The sequence below is a fragment of the Physella acuta genome, unplaced genomic scaffold (genome assembly GCF_028476545.2).
Source record: "Physella acuta isolate Inbredline_101_S28 unplaced genomic scaffold, ASM2847654v3 ptg001414l, whole genome shotgun sequence".
Taxonomy (NCBI): Eukaryota; Metazoa; Mollusca; class Gastropoda; family Physidae; genus Physella; species Physella acuta.
Window position 1 is genome coordinate 148,485 of NW_026732929.1, and position 25,791 is coordinate 174,275.

Sequence of the window (25,791 nt, forward strand, 5' to 3'; positions counted from 1 at the left end):
ATAAATTTAAAAGTATATGTGTGTATGTATATATAAATTAACAACATAAATAAATAAATAGATAGCCTAAATAAAATAAATAAATAAATAATAAAAAAAAATAAAAAACATAAAATTAAAATAAATAAATAATAAATAAACATATACATAATAAATAAATAAATAAATATATAAATAAAAAATAAAATAAAATAAACAAATTAAAAAATACATAAATACATAATTTATATAAATAAATACATGTTTATGTTAAATGTTAATGTCACGCAACTTTATTCTCATCTTAAGATAAATAAATTTCTATAATCCACAAAGCCTACGATTATGTTGCACTCGGCGCTATACACCAGAGACTAGAAACCAGAGCGCTAGTATTGTCCTTGGGCTACCAACATCTCAAACATTGAATATGACGGAACATCCCTTCGGATAGAAAAAAATCGATTTTATTTGAAAGAAAATTAATAACTTGTATCGATTTTTTATGGGACATGCAGCTAATTAAACATGTCTTTCAAACAGGTAATGTCTAAAAATGTGATTTGCCTGACAGGATTTGTGAGTCTAATATGCCGGTCTAAATAATATTCCAGTCAACATTGGTGGCTGCGGCTAGGAAGACATGGCGTCCATGAATGTGTGGAGTGTTTCAGCAGACTTAATGGATAATTTTGCCGGAAACACGTCACAGCACATGTTGGTAAACAGCACGGAGCCTTCCGGCGTCACCGCCCGAGATGACGTCACCACCCAGCATGACGTCACCAGCCGGGACCGGTTGATCCCCGACGGGCTGATGCTCTACGTCACCCTGTACCTCAGCATCGTCATACCCATCGTCATTTCCGCTTTCGGGACCGTCACCAACGTCATCAACCTCGTCATCTTCTCCAAGATGGGCGTCAAGGACAGCATGACGGTGGGGCTGTGGGCGTTGTCCCTCTCCGACCTGCTGGTCACGGTTCAAACCCTGGGGTCGTCCGTCTGTTACCTGGCCAACATCACGACCCCCAGCAAGTTCATGAACCCCATCCTCATCCAATACGTCTCCTTATGCTGGTCGCAAGACCTTATGTACCTCGTCTCCAACTGGATCACGACCTTCATCTCCCTCGAGAGATGCTACTGCGTCATCAACCCTTTCAAGGTCAGGGCCACCTTCACCCGCAACCGCAGCATCGCGGCGGTGGTTTTTATTTACGCGTACCACATCGGGAGTTACCTCCCTATATTCGCGACGCACAAGTTAGACTGGGCTTCGGAGGACGCGTCCAATTTTTCAAACTCCTCCACCGTCATGGTAGTGAGTTACGGCGCCAACAGAGCCACCATCCACCACGCTGTGGACATACTGAACGGTGCTGTGTTGCCCGTCATTCAGCAGGCGCTGGTTATCGGAAGCGCGGTTTGCCTGAGCTACGGGCTCAAGTCTAGCTCCAAGGTGAGGAAACACAAGCAAGGCGATGACGTCAAGAGGCGGTCAATGCTGTCGCAGAAGGAGAGTCGTCTGGTGACCGTGGTCGTGTTTCTGGCCATTATCTTGACCGTCTGCAACACACCGAGGTGGGTGATGGTAGTGTGTGTTTGTTTATCTGTAGTTTGTTTTAGTTTGTTCTTCTGTAGTTTGTTCTATTTTAGATTGTTCTACTGTAGTTTGTTCTACTATTGTTTGTTTTACTGTAGTTTATTCTATTGTAATTTGTTCTAAAATAGTTTTTTTTTCTACTGTAGTTTGTTCTAAAATACTGTGTTTTGCTGTAGTTTGTTCTACTGTATTTTGTTTTATTGAAGTTAATTCTATTGTTATTTGTTCTAATGTAGTTTGTTCTACTGCAGTTTCTTCTGCTGCAGTTTGTTCTGAAATATTTTGTTCTACTGTAGTTTGTTCTACTGTATTTTGTTATATTGAAGTTAATTCTATTGTTATTTGTTCTAATGTAGTTTGTTCTATTGTAGTTTATTCTGCTGCAGTTTGTTCTGAAATATTTTGTTCTACTGTAGTTTGTTCTACTGTATTTTGTTATATTGAAGTTAATTCTCTTGTTATTTGTTCTATTGTAGTTTATTCTGCTGCAGTTTCTTCTGTAATATTTTGCTCTACTGTAGTTTGTTATATTGTAGTTTATTCTGCCGCAGTTTGTTCTACTGTAGTTTGTTCTATTGTAGTTTGTTTTAAAATATTTCGTTGTTTATTCTTCATTCTATCTATGTCTCATGTCCACCTTAACCCATGCCAACTTACACCCCACGCCCACATAGACCCCAAACCGAACTACACCCCACGCCCCTTATTCTAGATTTGGCACTGTGTATGATCACCTACTCCTACACCCACACCCACTCACACCCCCACATCCACATCCACATCCACACCGACACCGACACCGACACCCGCACCGACACCGACACCGACACCTACACCTACACCTACACCTACACCTACACCTACACCTACACCTACACCTACACCTACACCTACCCCTACACCTACACCTACACCTACACCTACACCTACACCTACACCTACACCTACACCTACACCTACACCTACACCTACACCTACACCTACACCTACACCTACACCTACACCTACACCTACACCTACACCTACACCTACACCTACACCTACACCTACACCTACACCTACACCTACACCTACACCTACACCTACACCTACACCTACACCTACACCTACACCTACACCTACACCTACACCTACACCTACACCTACACCTACACCTACACCTACACCTACACCTACACCTACACCTACACCTACACCTACGCCTACGCCTACGCCTACGCCTACGCCTACGCCTACGCCTACGCCTACGCCTACGCCTACGCCTACGCCTACACCCACGCCTACGCCTACGCCTACGCCAACGCCTACGCCGACACCTACTCCTACGCCTACGCCTACGCCTACGCCTGCACCTGCACCTACACCTACACCCACACCCACACCCACACCCACACCCACACCTACACCTACATCTACCCCACACGCCCATCCACATCCCCTTATCTACACTTCTTATTCCAGATTTGTCGCCGTGTACGCCACACTTCTCATCCCAGAAATGTACATCGGACGCCTGTACGAGAATGTGTACGTATTCCTCTGGGCACTAACCGCCCTCTTCGCCAGCCTCAACGCCTCCGTTAACATCTGCGTGTATCTCCTTGTCAACCTCAGCTTCCGGTCCAGGTTTAAACAACTCATGTGCCCAACTTCGTCCACCAAAACGATGTCTAGAGACTCAGACTCGCCTGGGATATCAGCCATCTATAAATAAAACAACAATAATAGACTCGCATGAGATATCAGCCATCTACAAATAAAACAACATTCGCCTGGGATATTAGCCATCTACAAATAAAGCAACAATTGCTTGGGATATTAGCGCCACCTACAAATAAATCAACATTTGCATGGGATATTAGCGCCATCTACAAATAAAGCAACATTCGCCTTGGATATTAGCGCCATCTACAAATAAAGCAACATTCGCCTTGGATATTAGCGCCATCTACAAATAAAACAACACTCTCCTAGGATATTAGCCATCTACAAATAAAGCAACATTCGCCTTGGATATTAGCGCCATCTACAAATAAAGCAACATTGGCTTGGGATTTCAGCCATCTACAAATAAAGCAACAACAATCTCACGAAGTAATTTCTTAAAACAAATACCTGTGATAGTTCTATTTATAGTATTTCTATTTGTTCTTTTGTTTATCGAAGGTTGTGAACATTGGCCTAAAAGATTTGTGTCAAAGAAAAATAAAAAGACATCGGTTTGGTTCTAGCAGACCGGTTAAACCAAACCAAAGTAAAGTAGTTTCACTGTGTGTGTGTGTGTGTGTGTGTGTGTGTGTGCGTGTGTGTGTGCGTGTGTGTGCGTGTGTGCGTGTGTGTGTGTGTGTGTGTGTGTGTGTGCGTGTGTGTGTGCGCGTGTGTGTGTGTGCGTGTGTGTGTGTGTAAACGTTGAGTGGGCTAATTGACAGAACAAACGAGTTTGTGGCCGACCCCTACCCCGTAGGATGGTAGAAATATACGATCCAGATATGTATTAGTGTATGTGATATGTAGGGGGGTCATGTAATTGGCTGCGGATGTAGTGTAGGTCGTCGTAACTGATTATGTATGTAGTAGTGTATGTGGTCATGTATATCTGTATGTGGGCGTGTATGTGTTTCTGTATGTGGGCATGTGTGTATGTGGTCGTGTATGTGGGCATGTATGTGGGCATGTATGTGCTCGAGTGTGCAATTGGGTATGTGGTCATGTATGTCTGTATGTGGTCATGTATGTGGTCGTGTGTGTGGATTATGTGTTCGTTGTTTTTTGTATGCGATCGAATACATGTTGTATGAGGTCGAGTATGTGACGTATGTGGATGTGTATGTGTTTGTGTAAGTCGTGCATGTGGTCACGTACGTTGTGTATGTGTTCGTGTATATGATAAAAACATGGCCGTGTATGTGTTCGTGTATGGGGTGTATGTGATCGTGGATGTGGTTACATACGAGGTCATGTATACGTTCCTATATGTCTTCGTGTATATAGTGTATGCGGTCTAATAAGATATCTTGTTGGTTGCGTATATGTTTGTGTATGCTGCGTATGTGGTTTTATAGAGGTGTAATATATATGGTCGTTTTTGTGTGGTATAGGTTTGCGCATATTGTTTATGAGATCGTGAAAAAAAAACAACTTCGAAATATTGCTGACTCGTCATAACCAGCATAATTTTTAAACAAACACAGCACTATTTCCTTGTTTAATCTCGACAAATGATGAGATGAACCATTTGGGTCACTAAGAACTAAGGTCTAGTTTATAAGAGCATGCTGTCTGTATGGACACATAGGCGTAGCGAGGGAGGGGCGAGGGGGGGGGGGGGTGCTGACCGCACCGGGTGAAACCATTTAAGGGGGTGACACCCTGTCAAATTTTTTTGCAAAAGGTACAGAAGAAAAATGCTTTTTTCCTAGTTCCCTTTATGATTAGTTAAAGTTAAATAGTCTTTTAAGTTCAAAGTGACAATTTTTACAAGAGGGTGGAGGTGACACCATGACGTAAACGTGCTAACTATAGAGAAAACAATGCTACATACAACTGTATTATTAATACACTATAGATAAACATCGTTACTATTACGTCAGCACTGATTAAAGCGTATAAACATACATGTACGCGTATGCGGCATATACTTAAATTATAGGCCTATAATGGCCGACACACACATACATGTATATATATATATATATATATATATATATATATATATATATATATATATATATATATATATATATATATATATATATATATACATATGTTACGGTCAAAGCCCGAAGTCGGCCAATGCGCGCATTGTCCATTGACCGGTCAAAGTCCGAAACTTTGCTTGGTTTCGTCTTTGGCAAAAATCTGAAATAGCGCTTGATTTCGGCCATGGTGGAACGGCCAAAGCCTGAATTAGAAGATCATGAGCAGATTTTGGGTTTTTTATACCGAAATGATCATGAAATTAAGTCTTTATTGATTATTCATTAAAGTAAATGACAGAAACATTCAAATTTTTTTATTGTACTATAGTCCCAATCAATCAATATTATCACTTGTTACAACAAGTTGAACTTTTATGGCATTTAGAATTACATAGTAACTTGTTATGCTTACACTTGCAGCGATTTGTTGTGCACCTGGTTGTGCAATTGCAGCGAGTGTAGCCTTGGTCGCCGGTCAATGATTGTGAAGATTCGATGGTTCGTAGTGATTTTTCCTCAGTGCCAACTGACGACAATAAGAGCAGTTTTTCGTGAAGAATTGAAAACTCACTTCTAGCATACAGTTGTTTTAGAATACCACGTTCCGTTCCTAATTTGTAGAAACCGCCCTTGAGGCTCATGACAAGTGAAATGACGCTACGGGGATCACCGCGACCTCTGTCAACATCTGGTATACGGATGCGTACATTGTCACCCACTTCAGCTTGTTTAAATTTTGTATTTGATGTTTTAAGCATCTTAGCGTCTTGAGTTTTCAAGCTAGCATGAGCTGTTGCCCTGTTGTGATACAATCTGCAGGTAATGTTCCCTCCGTACCCTTCGTCTGCTTCATTGGGTATTCCGCAAATAGCACGGGCATCGTTGCCACAGGATCCACAAGAATGTGCTGCACTACAAAATTTTTTTTTAATGCTGTCACATACAGTTGTAGCCAATATATGGAAACTAACATGGATTCAATTTGTTTCTTTTGACATGTCTGTCTCGTGGTCTGAAGGCCCTTTTGGTCCATGTCGCCTTGCGTATAGAATGATATACAAACAAGAGCTAAACAACATGTTACTCACAATGAAACAGCACCCAGAATAATGAAAACGCGATCACAGCTTAGTCTAGATAGAACATTGGCCAGGTCATCCCGGCCAGTGCGCGCATTGGCCGACAAATGTACAAAATACGCTGTAAAGTTTATGTGCTTCGGACTTTGGCCAGTACGTCAGGGCCAGTGCGTGCATTGGCCGGCCAGTGTACAAAATACCCTCTTAGTGCTATGTTCTTCGGGCTTTGGCCAAGAGAGCCGGCCAATGCGCACATTGGCCGGCCAATGCGGGCTTTGGCGGCACTTCGGGCTTTGACCGTAACATATATATATATATATATATATATATATATATATATATATATATATATATATATATATATATATATATATATATATAATTTCTTGGGGGGGGGGCGACGACACCACGGAGGGCCGCACCGGGCGACACCCGACCTAGCGACGCCACTGTCTGGTTCAGGACACCATTAGCATGTGTCAGATCAAGGTGACATCCTTCTGACATGCAGACGTCAAAGGCGTATCGATGGAAGACATATTGTGGCGGCGACAGTTGTCGAATCGACTATTAAAAAAATACTGGAAAAATAGTTAATTAAAAAAATCGTTAAATAATTACAGAGTAGCTTTTATTTTTAAACACGCATTTGTTTAAATTATAGAGGTCAGCGTGGTCAAGGATCAAGGTCACTACGCCACTGTTAGTACAGTATCCACTACGCTCCCGTAACTAGAGTATCCACCACACCCTTATTACTATAGTATCCACTACGCACGTGTTACTACAGTATCCATTACGCTCACGTTACTACAGTATCCATTACACCCCTGAGTATCCACTTCGCCCCTGTTACTACAGTATCCACTACGCCCCCGTTACTACAGTATCCACTACGCCCCTGTTACTTAAGTATTTGATAAGCTCCTGCTATCTCAAGGTCGCTAGTCAACAAAAAAACAAGTCTCTTATCCAGGCTAATTCTGCCAAGTTCAGAACACCAAGTGACCAAGAACGTTCTTTCACTTTTGCCTGCTAAGTCTAACCAGTGTCGAAGAAAACTCTACAACATTATACCTAACATCTCCCAAGGAACATAATGGTAAATTTTCTTTTTTATTTATTACTATAGTTACAAAAGTTTTAGGCTTCCAACGCCCATTCGGAGTCAGCGTACATACAGTGATTCAGTCAACGAACGGAATTGTCTTTCGTTTTTCTAGAAAATTAAGTGTATTCATGTCTAAATGTAACGAGTTTCCACTGAAATAATAGTGTACGAATAATTGTTCTTGCAGATTCTAGTTTCTGAAAAATGCATACACAACTTTAAGAATTCTTAATAAGAGTGTAGCTATTAGGGGCAATATAGTGAGTTTGTTAGACTTAATTGAGGGAAGCTAAACTTCAAAGAATTAGTGTAGTAATCTTAAAGTAAGTGGCGCCATCTAGTCAGGTAATTTGACCAGCTGAGGTATTTTACTTCATACAGTGTAGCCATTTAGAAGCTAGTGCGTGTTTTAAACCTTTCCCGGTATCACTACAACCAACTTGAATTTTGTATAACCTTCCGCCATTAGTCCGGGTATAGGGCTGGTAAATAGGTCACCAACCAGTTATATGGCTCATGCAGGTTTTATTGAGCCGTAGAACTGTTTGGTGACCTACTTACCAGCCCTATATCTAGCGCTTGTTTGCCTCTACATTAAACTTGTTTCCCTCTTGCTGTCACTAAAGTCTGGGCTGCTGAAAGTAGATAAACACAGCATTCCCCAACTTTTGCCACTCGTTTCCCTTTGTAAACCGGTTCTATAGGCAGCCAATACCATTACATCATGAAGGTTTCTTTCAGGCATATCTACTTAACAAGTCCAACCCCCCTTACGAAATTGAAAAATAAACATTTATGTAAAATATATACATTTTAACCAGTTTTCTACGGGAAAAATGTATGAAAGAAACTACTTGGAAATACAACTTTTATTACCACCACGCTGGAATTAAGATATTGTAACTGGTACACACACTAAAGTGATAGTCTAGTATAAAAATTTGATACAAACTGTTAACAATAAGCCACAGATTTAATCTTAGCCTAAACATTCAAAACGTTAGAAGAAAGTTAACAGTTTACTCTAGTCTGGTGAGGTGTTTCTAAAGAAGGTAAAACTTGACCACAAAAAAATTATTGAGGTATTTTCGCTTTATTTGCTTTTAATAATAAACTTTTCCGGTGTTGTATTTTTTCCAGTTTGATGTTTTGATACCAAACTACCTAATCTACAATAGACAAAAATGTTACTCTATCTGCAGGACAAGACGACTAAAGCTGCTGAAGACGCCTGGCGCCGGTGGTCCGGGAAATACACGCTCCACCCTGAGACTCTGGCCAGCACCCAGCGCATCATGGACCTGGGTCTACAGCCCTTCCACATGACCACCTTACAGAAAGCGAGGGACAACATCCCGATTTTGTGCCGTGATGGCGAAGACGTGGTCCCGTTTGACGGAACCGTGAGAAAATTAACGGTACCAAGTTCAGAGGTCAAGGCCGGGATTCCGATAATAGTCTACAAGCCAAGCGACTGTCCGGAAGATCCGGTTATTTTTATCTATAACCACGGTGGCGGGTTGGTCACGGTAAGCCCGCCTAGCTATGATTGCTGTATGAAGTCTCTTGCAAATAAAACAAAGGCTGTCATGGTAATGGCGGACTATCGGCTGTTGCCTTGTCCAGAAAATCCCTTGGCGCCGTTTGACGACTGCTTGACTGTAACGAAATGGGTCTTGGAAAACAAGGAAGTCGTAGGCGGGTCTAAAAATAGCAAGGTCGGTGTGGGCGGGGACAGTGCAGGCGGGCAGATCACGTGCAGTGTGTTAAATGACGTGCAGGGCGTGGCCTTCCAGGTGCTGGTGTACCCGGTCACTGACCTCACCTGCAACCTGCCCTCGTTTGACGAGTTCCGCGACATCCCGGCATTCAACACTCTCTCGATGGACGCCATGTTTGAAGTTTTCGTGCCTCACATCCCTGGGGCAGCCACCAACCCGAGGGTCAACCCGTCAGCCAGGAAAAACCTCCAGTCGTCTCCCCCTACGTTGGTCCTCACCGCCGACCTTGACCCCTTGAAAGACTGGGCCGCGGCCTTTGCCAAGAAACTGCGAGATGCCGGGGTCAAGGTCAAAGAGGTTAATATAGAGGGCGTCCCTCACGCGTTTTTCAGCATTGTAGCAGACTACCCGACGACTTCTGCCAAAGCACACGATGAAGTGGCTGAATTCATTCACTCTTTAGAATAATTCGATAACAAGACATTTTCTTAACAAATTGAAATATTGTTAAAATACTTCAGAAATACATTCCTTGTAGATATATAAATATTATAAATCTTGGTGTTTTTTAAAAGTGTATAGGGCCTGAAATTAGCCCAACTTTACTATTTTTTCTCACTCCTTTTAAAAAAAAAAATTTCCCCAAATATTTAATCAGTTATGGCGATACTAGCTAAACACATGTACACAATTACATCTTTAAAATAAACTTTAAAAAAAATAACACTGTATTGACGTATTATTGTATTTGTAAGTCCTGTCTACAAGTTTTGGTTGTTTTTAAGTAGGAGAAGTTTTATGCAGAGTTTTTTTTTCAGGCGCCTGCTCAAAGCACGTCCGCCTTTGAAAAAATTATTTGTAGTAAGGTACTGAAGAGAACATATTTGCATGTATTAGGGACTCTTTTGAACATATGGTTGCCACGTCTTAAAAAAACCCCATCATAATTTATTTTAATTGATCCTTCTTTTCCTAACTCTAGTCGGCTGCCTAGATTTTGTAAAAGAAAACATTCTAAAAATATTTTTTTTTAAATTTTCAAAATTTATTATCATGAAACACAGTTATATTTAATTGGTAAATGTATTGGTATTTCACCATTCCATGTTTTAATAAGTGAAATATTCGCCACCGCAATCGTTCAATTAGCCTTGTTTAGGTATAACCATTTCATCTGAGACACAAAAGGCTTGCCTATGCTTATATCGCTTAAAATACTTTTATAATGTCTATAACCTACACCAGGTCAATGTATATCACAACTAAACGAAAGACCTATAGTATTGCCCAAGTTCGCCATCTAGTAAATTTTGACTGAAAATGGTAAAAAAAATAACGAAACAAACTTGAGAAAGAATAATTTTGTAGCATCAAAGCAATTTTTATTTAACCAATTTTTTTACATCGTGTCATAAACTTTATTTTTAAAGCATAAATCTTAATAATTGTATAAAGAAAAACATTGACTTGTTCTAATAGGATTAAAAAAAAAATTCTGAGTTCAATTAAAAGTTTAAGACAAGAACTAATAGCATCAAAATTTGTTTCGAAGTTCAATTTTAAATTTAAGCGGTGTAAAGTGTCATCCTCGTCACACTCAGGATATGGGGCTGGGGGTAGGGGTGGAGGGGTTGTGAAAGACGTTCGTATTATAAGACAATTTGTGACGAAGGATGTGAAGCGGGATCAAAATATTTTGTAATTATTTATTTTAGAGACGATCTTTAAAAACTGTTATTTTGCACTTACAATTTTGTTTTTAAATGTTAATAACTTTTAATCAGTTTTATATCTTGTTACGACTTTGTTGAAATTCTCTAGAATTTTTTATATATTATTTTTTTTACAAAATCAACATATTTAATAGATAGAAATTGTATTTTTTTAAAGCAATGTTGTATGATCAACAAGCTCAATAAATTCTAAGAAACTTGCCATACTTTGGAGATTGTGGATGTTGAGAAGAAAGAAGGGGGGTGTGTGATGAGAGCTCAAGCGAAACACTCAGCACAATTTTCGCATTTTCATTTCCACCGAATCGAGATTTTCGGTGGGGGACAATGGGTACCAATGGATCCCCGAATAGAGGACTCTCGACCCCCATACACCTGTCAGGTAGGCCCGATGACACTCCTGAAACCACCACCCCCCACTGTATTTTCTAGAACAGTCGTTACTGGTCGGTTTGTCTGATGTGTAGAATCTCATGCCGTCGTGATAAGAAAGCCCATCGCTGACGTTTCCTGAGAAGTCGCCAACATGGAGCTTGTAGAACTGTGCCTCGTTCTCGACTTCAAAGAGATCGTATTTTGCGTAGTAGTCTTTGCCTTTGAACTTAATGTCAACCCTAAGTTCCCAACGTCCAACCTACCGATTTAAATTGGTGATAATATTTTTTAAAAATATGCATTTGTATTCGTTCACGTAAGCGTATAAGTTTATGTATAGTTATAGTTAAATCCAGGTATGAGTATAGGTCAATGTATCAGTGCACGTATGTGTATTTGTATGTATGTGTGTGTATATCTGTGCTCCAGGATGCCATTAGACCCCGTCAATAACCCGGACTTCTCCCCCCGTCAAAACTCCCCCAGGTTTAGAACCCCCGCTCAAAAATGTTTAATAAACAACATCTAAGTTCTGCGAAGGTGAATGAAAATGAACAATATAAAATACGAGCCGACCCGCGGCGTATTATACGCCACTATTTAGTTGTTTTATTTTCTACTTTTCAGTAATTCATAATTTGTGAATTCGACGGTACCAACGCTGCCACTGAAAATATTTGCTTTAAAACACTATCAGAAGCGCGTTAAGCACAATACCCCCCCTCCTTTCCCCTCCCCCCTCCCCCCCCCCGTGAAAGTAAACTCCTCTTAGTTACCTCCCCTAAGTTTAAAATTGTTTCAAACTATATTATCTGCCCATAATAGCCGTCACTAAACCCGGCTCTACGATTGCAAACATTTAGCGTGAACCACAGCTCACCAGACCATGTAGGGTTGGGGGTGGTAGGGAGCGCGCTTACAGCTTGGTGTTTTCTATCGTCTCCAAGAAGAGAATTATGTATATAGATAGTATACATTTCTGTATCAAGTGGGAATGGCATCGCGAGGAAAGCATTAGACTGGAATCTTCAGGGGAAGTGGAGAGTGGGCCGCCAAGAAAATTTTCGCGGAGGACAGTAGAAGATGAAACAAGGGATGCCGGGCTTACGAGGGCGCATTAAAAAAAAACAGTTTTCGGAAAGTTGTGGTTGCACCTCTAAGCTCTTGAAGGACCACATAGGAATAAGCAGAAGCTATCATCATTACTAGCATGGTCAAATAAGCGCCATCCGTGTACATCAGACATCATCCTGTACTTTTTGGCGTAAGTGTATGCTAAATGATTAAAACAGGCTTGGATGTGTATGCCTTCATAATATTCTGAAACAACATTTATCGCGGATTTTTTTTCATAATCCAGCATTGCCGAAATAGGCCGGAAATTCAGCACTGGTTCTTTTAATTTTATAAAAAAGATGGTGATAGGTAAACAGCAACATTTGAGGTGTATTCAGTTTCTAATCTTTAGAATACATGATATTATCTGTTAATATTACTATATCCATCCACATCTGATAAACATTCTTTATCTCTAGTTGATAGGTTGTTATATAGATAATATCGCAAAGAAAACTGTGGACTGGAATCCCCAGGGAAGAAGGGAAGTGGGCCGCCTATGGAATCATAGAGAATAATGGTATAAGAAGAGGAAAAAGGCTGCTGTGCTCATATGGTCACAGATAAGGAGAGCTGCCCAAAACCAAGTCCGGTGGAGAGATGTGATTGCAGCCCATTGCTCCCTAGCGGCCACAAAGGATTGAATGATTGAATGAAATCCATTCACATCTCCTAAGTCCTAAACCTTCTATATGTCTAGTTGACCGGGGGGTAATGTCCGACTGTAGTTTTATGAGCAGTTTACAGGGGGAAGGGAGGCAATTGCTCTACGGGGGTAATGACATAGAAGATGTCCCAGGGGAGGGGGGTGATGGTAATGTTCTTCCTCCGTGCATGTGTATGAGTATATGTTTGTGTATGCGTTTTCCTATGTATTTGTATGTATTTGTATATCTATATGTGTTTATATATATATATATATATATATATATATATATATATATATATATATATATATATATATATATATATATATATATATATATATATAATGAATAAGAAAAAACGTAGATAGTGTAGATACAAACATGTTACAAACTATCGTACCATGGTCAATTGATGAACTTGTTCCAGCCCCATCCAGTAGTCGCCATAGTACGTACCAAATCCGTACTTATACTCGGCCCAACCTCTGGAAAACACTACGTCCCCTATAGACCGACGCTGAAAGAAACCTTATAGGGTTACATCTATAAAATGGCATAGAGCTTGTACCTAAATTTAGCTACAAATTGTTCCAAAAACACTTCAATTTTTACAAAAAAATTTAATACATTAATAATTGTATTTACACATTGAAATTACTGATAACTTTGGAAAAATGTTTTGAAATAGTGAAACAATTATATGAATTGATTCTAGCCTTTAAAGTTTTAAGTAACTGCGAATAAAGTAAATCACGTTTAAGAGGAAAAAAAAGGTTTGTGTCGCTAATACACCACAAATACACGACTGTTTTGAAAACATTAAAGCAACCCCGCTTGAAGTCTGATTTGATATTAATTAAGTTGAAAAAAAAAGATTAATTAGAGCTTTAAGAAGATTGCAAGTAATTGAGACTATACATGAAACATATTACGCTGGTTAGGCGACGAAAATTACCTAAAATTTTAAAATTACATTTTAATTAAAAAAATATTATCACTACTATTTGATTATTATTGCTTTATTTCCTATTTAGCTTTTAATTTAAAAATGTTATTCATTTATAGGTGCTGAGAATTTAAAAATTGGACAGTTAAATAAACAAATATATTACACAAATATTCACGCCTATATTTATCGCTATACTACATAACCTCGTTATCCGATGGAAAAAGGTCTCCTTGCTGCTTTAGACTGCCCTCATTCGCCCAACACTAAACATTCTTCTATGACAATTTATTGATTGCTTTAATTTTACCACAATCATAATCCACCCGCCACCATCTGTTTTAGTGTCACACAGAACATCTCTACCAATAGGAGAGCTCAAAACGATCCTTGCAAACAAATCGCTGTACATAGAGCTCTTGTCACAATTGATCTGGTGAAGACGATTTAAGAGAATTATTTTGAAAAAACAAAATCCGATTTGTAAAAGGTTTTTTCAAGCAGATTAAGACAATTATCTATAATATATAAGAGGGCTGGTAGTGTGTCAGGCCGTCATCGCTGTAGATTTTGGAACCATAAATGTGAACATCAGCACATACTGTTTTTTTACTATCATCGAGTAGTCTTATTATAATTAGTTGTGTAGGGTTTATTCATATAAAGACTTAACTTTTTGTATAGTTGGCAGATTTTTACTTTTTCGCTTATAATTAAGAAAATATTAAATACAAGCACATTGCTTAAACATATTAAACGGGTCTATGTCAATAATATTGTCTCTTAGATTCATAGAAAATTTTGATACATTTTAGTAACATTTTGGTAAAAAAAAAACAACTAATTAATCAAAATGTTTAATAATTATGCCAGGGGAGGTAATTTAAAAAGAAATTCCACTAACGCTTATAAAAGAAAATGTGAATGCAAATTCCGCAGACGTCAAAGAGAACATTATTGTTGGAATAATATACTTAGCTTGGATTTATAAAGTGCACTGTGGTAGGTGAAATAAGGATATTTTAAATACTGCCTTTTGTTTATTTAATGGATAATTTGGGGTATTAAAGTCGTTTACTAAGTTGAATCAGGTGGTTCCGCCGGCACCACAGCCGGGTGCGATTTGGCGATCCGGGCTAGACTGCGAGCACTAGGCGTTTATGTTTGCATTTAAGTTGTGTTTATGTTATGCGTGTTGCGTTTATGTATATTTGCGTTTGCACTTGTGTTTGCATTGTGTTTGTGTTTTCTTTTGTGTTTGTGTTTACCTTTTTTCTTCTTTTGCGTTTGTGTTTTCGTTTGTGTTTTTTTTGCGTTTGCGTTTGCGTTGGCATTAGTTGTGTTTGCATTTTTTTTATATTTGTGTTTTCTTTTGAATTATATATATATATATATATATACACACACATATAGTTTTTAAAAAAAAAACCGTTCCTTTCGAATCGGCAAATGTTGAAGAGTTCAACTTTTTCTGTGAGCATTGCTTTCCCTCGACGTGAGTCAAGTACCGTATTCAAATTTATGACTCTCGGGTTAGCAGATGTATGCTCTACCATTGAACCACTCTGGCGCAAGTGAGTCGTAATTTGTAGTAAGCGATTGGTACTGATAGCGGAGCGAATGAAGATTAATTATCAATTAAGTATTTATATTACCGTGTTAAAACAAGTAATATTCCCAATAGGTCCATATCCTGCGAATAAAAAAAATGGATGTTACCCTCTAGTTACCTCTAGTTATAAAAATCAGTAGGTTATTAGTACATAGTCAGTGTTTCTTCCAGACTTTTTTCTCCTGGGGGGGGGGGGGGGGGGGGGGGAGGGAGGGGCACTTGAAATTTTCGGGGGGGGGGGGGGGGGTAGACTTTCTTTGGGGGGAGGGGGGGGCGGTAGACTTTCTTTGGGGGGAGGGGGGGGGGGCGGACACTTAAAAAATATAAATTTAATTTCGTTCGGGGGGGGGGGGCGGTAAAATTTTTTCGGGCCTGGAAGAAACTCTGTACATAGTTTATTAAATATATTACATCAATACTTTTAACTTTTGGATATAGATTTCATAGTATTATTTTGATAAAAAGAATGACTATTTTCTATCAGATGGTTAAGTAGAACACTGCAAATTAAAATTATCATAAATTCATAAAAAATACGAAGCTCTGCACAGCATAGAAAAAAAAATGATATAGTAATTAAAATATTGAACTGACCGGAACAGAGAAAGAAGTTGACAGCCAACACTGTAGCCAATAGCCCAGCAGACATTTTCAGTGCTTGTGTTGATATCGTGTCAGTCGATCACAACACAAGTGAGCTGTATGTTTCAGTTGTTATATACTCTCGTTCTAAGCGTTGGAGTTAACTTCTCCCTGTGCGGTCTAATGCGTCACTGGCCCCTATTTTATGTTTTCATGTACATTTATATAAGACGAAAATCCAGGTAGCTGTGTCCTTTTATTATATTTTTAGCGCAATTTCCATACTAGACTATTGCGATTATTAACTCGTCATTTCTGGATGGATGGATGGATGTGCGCAGCTTTAAGTCGTATCTCCTCCTCAACGAAGCAATATCGAGGACTAGTTCCAAAAGAAAATATGTTAAGCAAGTTTCGAGGATGATTGTGGGCCAAAAAAATTCCCGGAATTCCTTTCTGGATTTCCCGGAAAAGCCAAAAAAACCTCGAAAAAATGCAGTTTTTGGCCCATATCTCGGCAACCAGACCACTTAGCGACTTGAAACATTTACCAATCTATTTCTTCCATAATTTAGAACAATATTGCCGATGAAAGTTTTCAAAAATATTTCGTTCGGTCACAAAAAATTAATTAAGGAAATTGCGCTTAAATTGTCACTAGACTTTTTATTAACTTGTTTTTATTAAAAGCTTTCTTTTTTACTTTCTCGTATACATAGTATAGAGGAAATATTGTAATCCTGCACACAAATTAATTACATTTTTGACATTTTTCGAAGTTTTACAATTTCCAACTTCATCGCATATAAAGGATGTAATGTAATTATGCAAACAATTGAAACTGAGATTTTGACAAATCTCTGCGTTTTACAACTCTCTGAGTCTGTGTCTGTTAATTATGTTGATGAAGTTTAATATATAAGTATTAAATCACATTTATTGTTCTGTATACAATTTTGACGGTTTTCCGGTAACCGGAAGGGGAATTACTCTACTTCTAGTTTCTCAAAAGCCAATGACTACAGTTCTGTTTAAGTTAAATTGAATTTTTTTTACATATACTTATTACATTGTATTAACAAGTTACTAACAACTTTTGAACCATTTACGGTAATCGGAAGTGGTATGTTAATGTATTTTCGTCGGAACATGCTAACTTGAGACCTGTTATGAAGACGAAATTTCATATATAAGATCTTACACATGGATAACTTCCAATTGTTAAGTGACCCCCGATAACCGTAAGTGGTACGTTACTCTATTTCTAGTATAAAAATATATCGATAATTTTAGTACCGTTTTCGTTAGGTAGACTAAATTTTATACATATGTAAAAGATCTTATTTTCTTGATACTTAGACAGTTCAAGTGGTCTACTGGTGATCGGAAGTAGCCAGTTTCGATTATTTAACAAATAAATAGATGTTTCATTATAAAGTAGGTCTACTAGTTTTTTAATAAATTTTTACATTTTTAAAAATAGAATAAAATCTCTTAGAAAAATAATTGCTCACCTAGTGAAAAGCAAACAATGTGTGTTTAATAGTGCGGAGCATTAGTACTTTATAAATTTATTTGCGTTTTTTTTTTGAGAAATCGGTTATTGCGTAAAGTGCTAATTCCGGTTACCGGAAGTTACTCAAAATTTAATAGAAAGCAGAATTAGATCATTTACTTATATGTGAAATTTCATATATCAGAAACAGTACTCAAGTTATAGGCTTTTGAAAAACCAAAAGTAGAATAAATTCCTCTTCTAGTAACCGGAAATCGATGAAAAGTTGATACAGAACTACAAATTAGATATAATACTTATATGTGGAATTTCATCAATCTAGCTATAACGCAAAATTTAGTTTTTCCGACTCGTTGACGCGTACTGAGGTGTAAAACGGTTAAAACTGTCAAAATTTCTTGTGATTTTTTATGCACGATAACAAGACTTCCACTATCCTATGTAGGCCTATGCGAGAAAGTAAAAATTAAATATTAAAAAACAATTAAAAAAAAGTTTATAATGCACGATTGCACTGGAACTCTCAATACATAATAAAGTGTTTATACAATTTTAATACTACCACTTTTTCGGAAGATTGTGAAATAGACCTGTCGTTTTTTTTATCGTTGTTGAAAACTTGGTCAATTCTGGTCTAGTTCAGTTTTGCCTCAAGTTTCGAAAACAACTTTTTTTGTTCTTATACAAATACCCAACAATCCACCATTCCGCCTGATACCACTTCCCATGAAGCATGTAAACCCTCTAAACCTTTGAATGACCACGTGATTCCCGCCAGCGTCTGTATGCGGGCGTCCATCTAAGCCTTACTCTACCATATCTGCTGTGCTGGTACATTCCATCAACGTCACCCTAATCCCAAAATCCGCATACACATATGTGTGAGCAACAAACAATCAAATCTAACTCCACATAATATTATGTTGTTTAATCCTCTCATGCACTGGATTAATAGAAAAATTATACGGGTTAAAATTGCTCTAGCAGATGGAATTCTTCTTCTTCTTCTTATGCGGAAACCGGCTCAGAAGGGGGACTTCCATTAGCCAGGCAGGCCTCAATGTAGTAAGCCCCGGCCCCCGTTAAAGGGCCAGGGCTCCCCACACATTGGTCGCTAAAACCGCGGTTTTCTCACCAGGCTTTTCTTCCCCTCCCACCAGACGCAGGACGTCGTCCCACCGCCTGGTACCCGGCTTGATCGTGGGGGGCATCTCGTCAGATCGAAAAACCTCTAGCGGCTGTTATCTGCCCCCGGCCGTCCCGCATCCACTTAACGTGGGTTTGGTCGGACCAGCGACATTATTCCGAAACCTCGTCAGGCCGCCGCTTCAAGTCAAAAGCGATATCTGACTCTTTTTGTTTCCGACTGTCTTGCACCTCTCCTCCCCCACGCTGTTCTGTGGGGGACTTGGGAGACCGACGTGTCAGGCTCTTCGGAAAAAGCTGGAACCTGGACGCACACAACAGTTCCACCGACCAGAGCGAAAATCCTCTAGCTGCTGTTCACTCCACCAGCCATCCCGCTTCCTCTGTGGGACGGCCCCCCAGCCACCCCCCGAGGATTTGGTCCGACTGGCAGAGTTCGTCCGAAGCCGTGTGAGGGCCGCAGCTTTAAGTTAAACCGTCTGGTTAGGATCGCGAACAGACCCTTTTTAATTCCTAGCAGTCATGCATCTCTCCACCACCTCGCTATTTTGGACGATAACGGAGATTCACCTGTCCAATGCGGGCAGATCTCCTGGTCCCAATATGGGGGTTTTGGGAGTCCGACATACCAGGCTCTTCGGACCGGCATCCAAGCATCAACCAGGGGACGCTGGCTGACACGGATGCACAGACTAAAACCCCTAGCTGCCGTTCGCTACCCGGGTAGGGCACCCGTCCGTGGCCACGAGGAGGCCGCAGCATTAGGTCAACATGTCTGCCATGGGGACGTCGGCCCCTTTCGTTCCCAGTTCCTGTTCACCCACACACTCCCAAAGCCCAAAAGCCTGGCTGCAGGGATCCGAGGACACCGGGCGGCACGGACCGCAGATGGAATTAAAAGATTTCCCTCAGGATAATCGTGCACGAAATACAATGTATACCATGGTGTAATCTGGTACAAAGTTTTATTTTATGTATACTTTATGTAAGTCATAAAAAATGTTAAATCTTTCTGTGGCGTATTGGACAGACTGTCATAGAGATAGAGATACAGGCCTACACACGTGTTAGTGCTATACCACGTACAACTATTGCTATACCACGTACACCTATTGATATACCTTGTACAACCATTGCTATAGCTTGTACAACTATTGATATACCATGTACAACCATTGCACTATGCCCGGGTGCCTTATTTTCCCCTACGTGAGTTGAGTATCCATCATAGTTGGGTGGACTCAATAAAATTGTTGTTACATTACCAATCTAATTAAAGTAGTCTCTTATTTTCTGTTATTGACTTTCTAATCCTCCTTATTTATGTGTACGTTTACATACACGTGCATGATTTCGTATTAGCGTATGTGTATAAATAAATATAGATCTATAGACATAAATGAATGTTTGAAGGATATATATATATATATATATATATATATATATATATATATATATATATATATATATATATATATAATGAAAGATACTATTGTTTAAGCCAATGTATCAGTCAACTATCAAAATTTAAGTCTAACAACCAAGCATGCGAACTTTTGAAACATTTTGCATTGTTTTTGGTGTACACGGACTCACTAATGAATGTTTCATAGATGTCCAATAGAAATGAACTGATCAAAACATACGCTTTGTGTATAAAAAGTACGAAGCCTACTTATTAAGCTACCCGTATTGTAGTAGCTTGTGAAATCAATCGGAAAATTAAGGCTAACGCTGAAGTATTTTGATTTTTTAATTTAAAACAATACAAAAAGTAAACAGAACACATGAATTTATGTTTTGCCAAAATAGTTTTTACAAGTACAAGCGCTTTTATTTAACTTGGTTTCTCTGTCTTCATTTTGTCTATCGTCCTGCATTGAAACTGTCGAACAAATTTTCGATCACCTCTTACAGACCGATTTCTCTGAAATTTGGCACGTAGGTCAAGCAGAGGCATAGCGATGGGGGGGGGGGGGGGGGGCAGGGGGGGACATATGTCCCCGGGCGCCGACCTTAGGGGGCGCCAAAATGGGTTAAAAACAAATTAAAATGTCATTTTAGCTGCATTTTAGAAGTTTGAGGGGGGGGGTGCAAATCGAAAGTATGAGGGGGGGGGGGGGGGACAAATCAAAAGTTTGAGGGGGGGGGGGGGGAGGGGGGGGGGTGCAAATTTAAATTTGCTCCCGAGGGGGGCGCCAAATTGAAAGTTTGTCCCCGGGCTCCGGGAAGGGTCGCTGCACCTCTGAGGTCAAGACCCAATCACATAAAAGCTTGTTATTAAAACTTTTTTTTTAATGAGATGATTCAGGCAATAGATTAATATCAAACCTTACTTGCTAGCCCGATGCTGTCCTTTGATCTGACACTGTTAGTTAGAGCTGTGATTACGTACTTATATCGGAGTATTATTTCTACAGATTCGAGATTCCTACGGACTCCTCACGACGCCACGGTCGTCCTCCACACCCGGGTTAGATAGAAATGGTGACAGTCACCAAACAACGAGCATCTACTGTAGCTTTTTGTGCAGCTGTTGCTGATAGGTCTATCAGAGGTGTAGAATTTCATGTTGGTGTTATATGACAAGTCAACCTCTACGTTTCCGATTTCGTATTGAATGAAATGAAGACCGCATTGCTTTCCCTCCCCATCCACATTAAAACCTCTATAGGTGATGAGGTCAAATTTTGTTGTCGAACCTCATATCTAATCGAAGAAACCATTTTCCACACTGTAAAGTGTGTTAAGATAAAGTTACTATTAAATAATTTTAGGAGCGAAAATAGAGATCAGGTGAGTGATGTGATACATACATATATATGCTAGTGATATGATACATACATATATATGCTACAGATATTACGTACGGAGGTTAAACGAGACACTTCCTCCAGCACTAGCAAAAAAAAAAAAAAAAAAAGAAAAATCAAATGAACCAAAGCCGTTCTTGTAATCTGCCTAAGGTCTTGTGAAATTTTCGCCTTTATAACGGCGCTACAAGAAAAACACATGGGTTAGTGTGTGAGAAATGGCTTTTTGGTTAGTAATTTTAGAAACTGAAACTTCGCATTTTTAAAAAAAATTCTTTTTTATTTATAAATTGTCAAAGAAATTGACAATGTTGCTCGAGCTCAGTAAATATTTTAGAATGAAATCGTTTTGAAAAACAACAACTGTCATGGTCATGTCGAGGGGGGGGGGGGGGGGGGGGGGGGGGGGGCAAGCATTGTCAAAACAAAGACGTGAAAAGCTTATGGATGAGACATGATAAAAAAATGCTCACATTTGTACCGAAAAGAGAACCAGGATTTTACTACTCACGCAGTGTAAAGAAAAGTATGGAACACTCATCATTCGGGGAGAGATGAGGTTAAAAGTTACAAATATGTCTATATGTTAAACTTGACCCTTTCAATACTAATAAAACTGAGCAAGATGCAACGCATCTTTTCATTTTTTAAGGTACTCTGTTCAACGTTGCTACTTCTTGCCCCATGCTGGGTTAGGTTGATACAAGGCATGGGGCAAAATGTTACTAATCTACTACAATGCAATTTAGTGGTGACCCGTCAAAAGAGCGCACGACAAAAGAGCGCCGACATAAGAGCGCAGACAAAAGAGCGCCGACATAAGAGCGCCGATATAAGAGCGCAGACATAAGAGCGCAGACATAAGAGCGCAGCCAATTAAAAAAAAACGCTAAACGAATATGACATGGTTAACACTTGTTTTAATTAAACAATCGGCGGTACGATAAAACGACGTGTTTATTTATATATTATGTTTAATATGTTATGAATGCAGTTTGAAAATATTTCTAACCCAAGTAACACGGAGAAGATCGAATCACAGAAATGGAAGGTTATAATATTGGTCGAAGGCTATAGATGTCGAATGACAGTGAAGATGCTGCTTGCCTTAAGTTTTGTTCCTGTAAATGATGTCTGTACTGCATTCGAGCATTTGGTAGAAGCTAGTCCTGCAGAAATTATGCCAATGTTAGATTATTGGGAGGCAAAGGAGAAACCGTCGAGGAACTGGAACGTAATCTAACAGGAGATAATCAACCAGAAGCTTCAAAGAACAAATATGTTCAGCTGAACCGAAGATTGCAGACGATTGATTCAACCTATGCTAATGATTCAATGGTGGACTACCTACGAGGTATAGCCCACAACTTAGCAATATAAATGCAACTATAAAGAAACGTTTTATTAATTTGAACTTATTTTCATTTTGTTACATTTCATTTCAGTTTATATTCTCACTTTAGGCCTAACATTTAAAATCTTTGTATGTGTTATTAGATTGCTTTTTGAATAATTGGACTTCACGGTGATTATATCAGTATTTTAGTTAAAGAAACTGAACAATTAGTTTTTTAATGAAACAATAAAGAGTTAACATCAAACGATGCCTTCTGATCTGAGTTAATTACCTTGTTCCTATTTATTATGGTTTTTCGATCTTTAGTTTGCGCTCTAATGTCGGCGCTCTTTTGTCGGGAAATTAGTGCGCTCTTATGTCGGCGCTCTTATGTCGGCGCTCTTTTGTCTGCGCTCTTATGTCGGCGCTCTTTTGTCGTGCGCTCTTTTGACGGGGTGCCCAATTTAGTCACCAAACTGTAATAAAACTGAAATTAATTAGTAGTGACGCCTTGGTTTATAACACCAACATCTAATGGCATCTTTAGCTTGTTAGAATTACCTGGAGTTGTGGTACAAACAGTAGCGTCACAAGTAGGGGTACAAACTGTTCCTTGATACACAAAATTGAAACAGTATATCCAATTTTATGGAGAGGATAAAACGATATGCATTTTGATTAGTAATTAGTTAGATATAGAAATACATTTCTAAGCAACACACCATAAGTTATCACACCGGGTGAGACCCGGTTGGTGAAGAACAAAATGTGCGAATCTAATTATAGCTGCTCGGGTAGATGAGGCTTGTTAGCTGGGAACAGCCACTGTTCTAGGAGAGACAACTCCAAAAACAAACAACTGCTGCCATGTTGTATTTTGTTCTTGGTTGGACAAAGGCTATGGAAGCAAATCCAAAAAGAAAAGCAGGCTGAAATCGGAGTCAATGACCTCAATGGCGCATAACAAGTTGACACGTATACTTAATTGTGCTGGAGGGGATCCCTTCCAACACTAAAATTAAGAACGAAGAAGAATTATGGCTGTAGAACACTTCTGTCAACTTGCCCCTGTGACTTTTAATACTTTGAGTTCCACCGTCCCATATTCTCTTAGGTGCAAAAATTAGCATTTTCAAAATTCTAGGCTATATTTAAAATTATTTGATCAAACAACATTTTAAGAATAATTTACTGTAGGTTATACAGGGCCCCATTCCCATCAAATTAGAGTTTAAATTTCAAAAGTAACAAAAAAAAAAAAAAAAAAACCATCATCCTTTTTAACTCCAGTTAATTTAGTTAAAAAATAATAACAGTGCAAAGGGGAACCACAAAGGAATAACAAAAACCAGAATAAGTTAAGAAGAGTGCCAAGGGGAAATACTGAGATGTGGTTGCTAGGCCTACTTACATACCAGAGCCTGTTTTAGTCATGGACAGTTGTATGTTGCTTTTTTTGGACTATCTATGACAAGATGTGTTTTGACAAATAAATATAGTTTTTAACCATAAGAAGAAATTTACTTTGTAGTTATTGATTGATAAAATGATTATTTAGGATTAAACATTTATGTGTTTCTATTTCATGTTAGTCTTTAGATATTTATTGATACTAAAACACAAAATGTGAAAAATTAATTTAAAAAGTGTAGAATGTTGGTATTTTTAACATGTACTGTAGCAGGAAAAAACAAAATTAAGGAAAGTTAATTATTATTTTACAATGATCTGTGATTTAGTAAATGTGTAGACAAAGTATAATGGGTATTTATTAATGTAATATTATTAAATGAAATAAAAATGATTGTTAAGTTAATAGTGTAAAATGCTTATATAAATCTTGATAATATTAATACAATGCCTCCCAAAAATGTTTTTATTTTTAATTTAAGCATACATTTATTCATTTAATTAAATTTTTAAATTGGGTTATTAAAATATTTAATTGTAAAGATGATAACCCATCTGTCAATGTTTAAATGAATTATTATTAATTATAATTAATTAATATTAATAATTAATAATAATAATTATTATTATTAATGATTTTTTTTAATTTCAAAAGTATTATTTTAATTTTACAATACATTTTGTTTTTTGAAATATAAAATTTGAGCACTCAACCACTTGATAAAATGATATTTATTATATTTTGTGACAAACATTTTTAAAATTATTTTAATTTATATTTATCAAAGTTAATGAACAATTACAAGATTGGCATGATGGACATTGCTAATTATATAAGCTAAATTAATTAACATATACAATATTTTAAAAGTTTTCCCAACTTCACTCATTACAATGTGATATATAAAACTTTAGATGATTCACATTTTGCTTCAAATGTTGTCTCTTTGAATAACTTGATGGGAATATCCTTAAATGTTTATAATCTAAAATACTGTTTATGACTGCTGGTAGAACGTTATCCCTCTTGATCTTAACTTGATATTTTTGAATAAGAATACTAATTTTATTTCAATGCTTCTTTCCCCAGGTAAACCAGCAGAATGTTCAGCTTCATTAAATTCTTTAAAATCTTTTAAGAGAAATATTGTCTTTTACTGGTAATGTTTCTGTTTTATTTGAATCTTTCTTCTTCTTCTTCGTTCTTAATTATTTTATTTGAATGATAGTAGCTACAACATAGTTGTTTTTATGCCACACAATTCTAGCCTGGCTTTAAACAATTCCAGATCTCCATTAGAAGTCTTAGTTGTCACATCATGGGTATTTTCTGTTTTGGGAACATGTCCCCTTCTGCTTTATATG

General features: G+C 38.2%; 3 protein-coding genes across 3 annotated transcripts; 2 read left to right on the forward strand and 1 right to left on the reverse strand.

Moving 5' to 3' along the window:
* Positions 1–622: 622 nt before the first annotated feature.
* LOC131927539 (N-formyl peptide receptor 2-like) lies at positions 623–3,299 on the forward strand. Its single transcript, XM_059283245.1, has 2 exons — positions 623–1,563; positions 3,047–3,299. Exons 1-2 carry the CDS (start codon positions 623–625, stop codon positions 3,297–3,299), a joined length of 1,194 nt encoding a protein of 397 aa, XP_059139228.1.
* A 4,022-nt stretch (positions 3,300–7,321) lies between these two features.
* Positions 7,322–9,712, forward strand: LOC131927520 (carboxylesterase NlhH). Its single transcript, XM_059283212.1, has 2 exons — positions 7,322–7,464; positions 8,676–9,712. The coding sequence occupies exons 1-2, from the start codon at positions 7,462–7,464 to the stop codon at positions 9,660–9,662; spliced, it is 990 nt and encodes a 329-aa protein (XP_059139195.1). The 5' UTR covers positions 7,322–7,461; the 3' UTR covers positions 9,663–9,712.
* An 870-nt stretch (positions 9,713–10,582) lies between these two features.
* Positions 10,583–16,592, reverse strand: LOC131927538 (ficolin-1-like). Its single transcript, XM_059283244.1, has 5 exons — positions 16,218–16,592; positions 15,667–15,704; positions 14,322–14,444; positions 13,466–13,582; positions 10,583–11,561 (listed from the first exon to the last, which is right to left on the reverse strand). Exons 1-5 carry the CDS (start codon positions 16,270–16,272, stop codon positions 11,199–11,201), a joined length of 696 nt encoding a protein of 231 aa, XP_059139227.1. The 5' UTR covers positions 16,273–16,592; the 3' UTR covers positions 10,583–11,198.
* Positions 16,593–25,791: the final 9,199 nt, after the last annotated feature.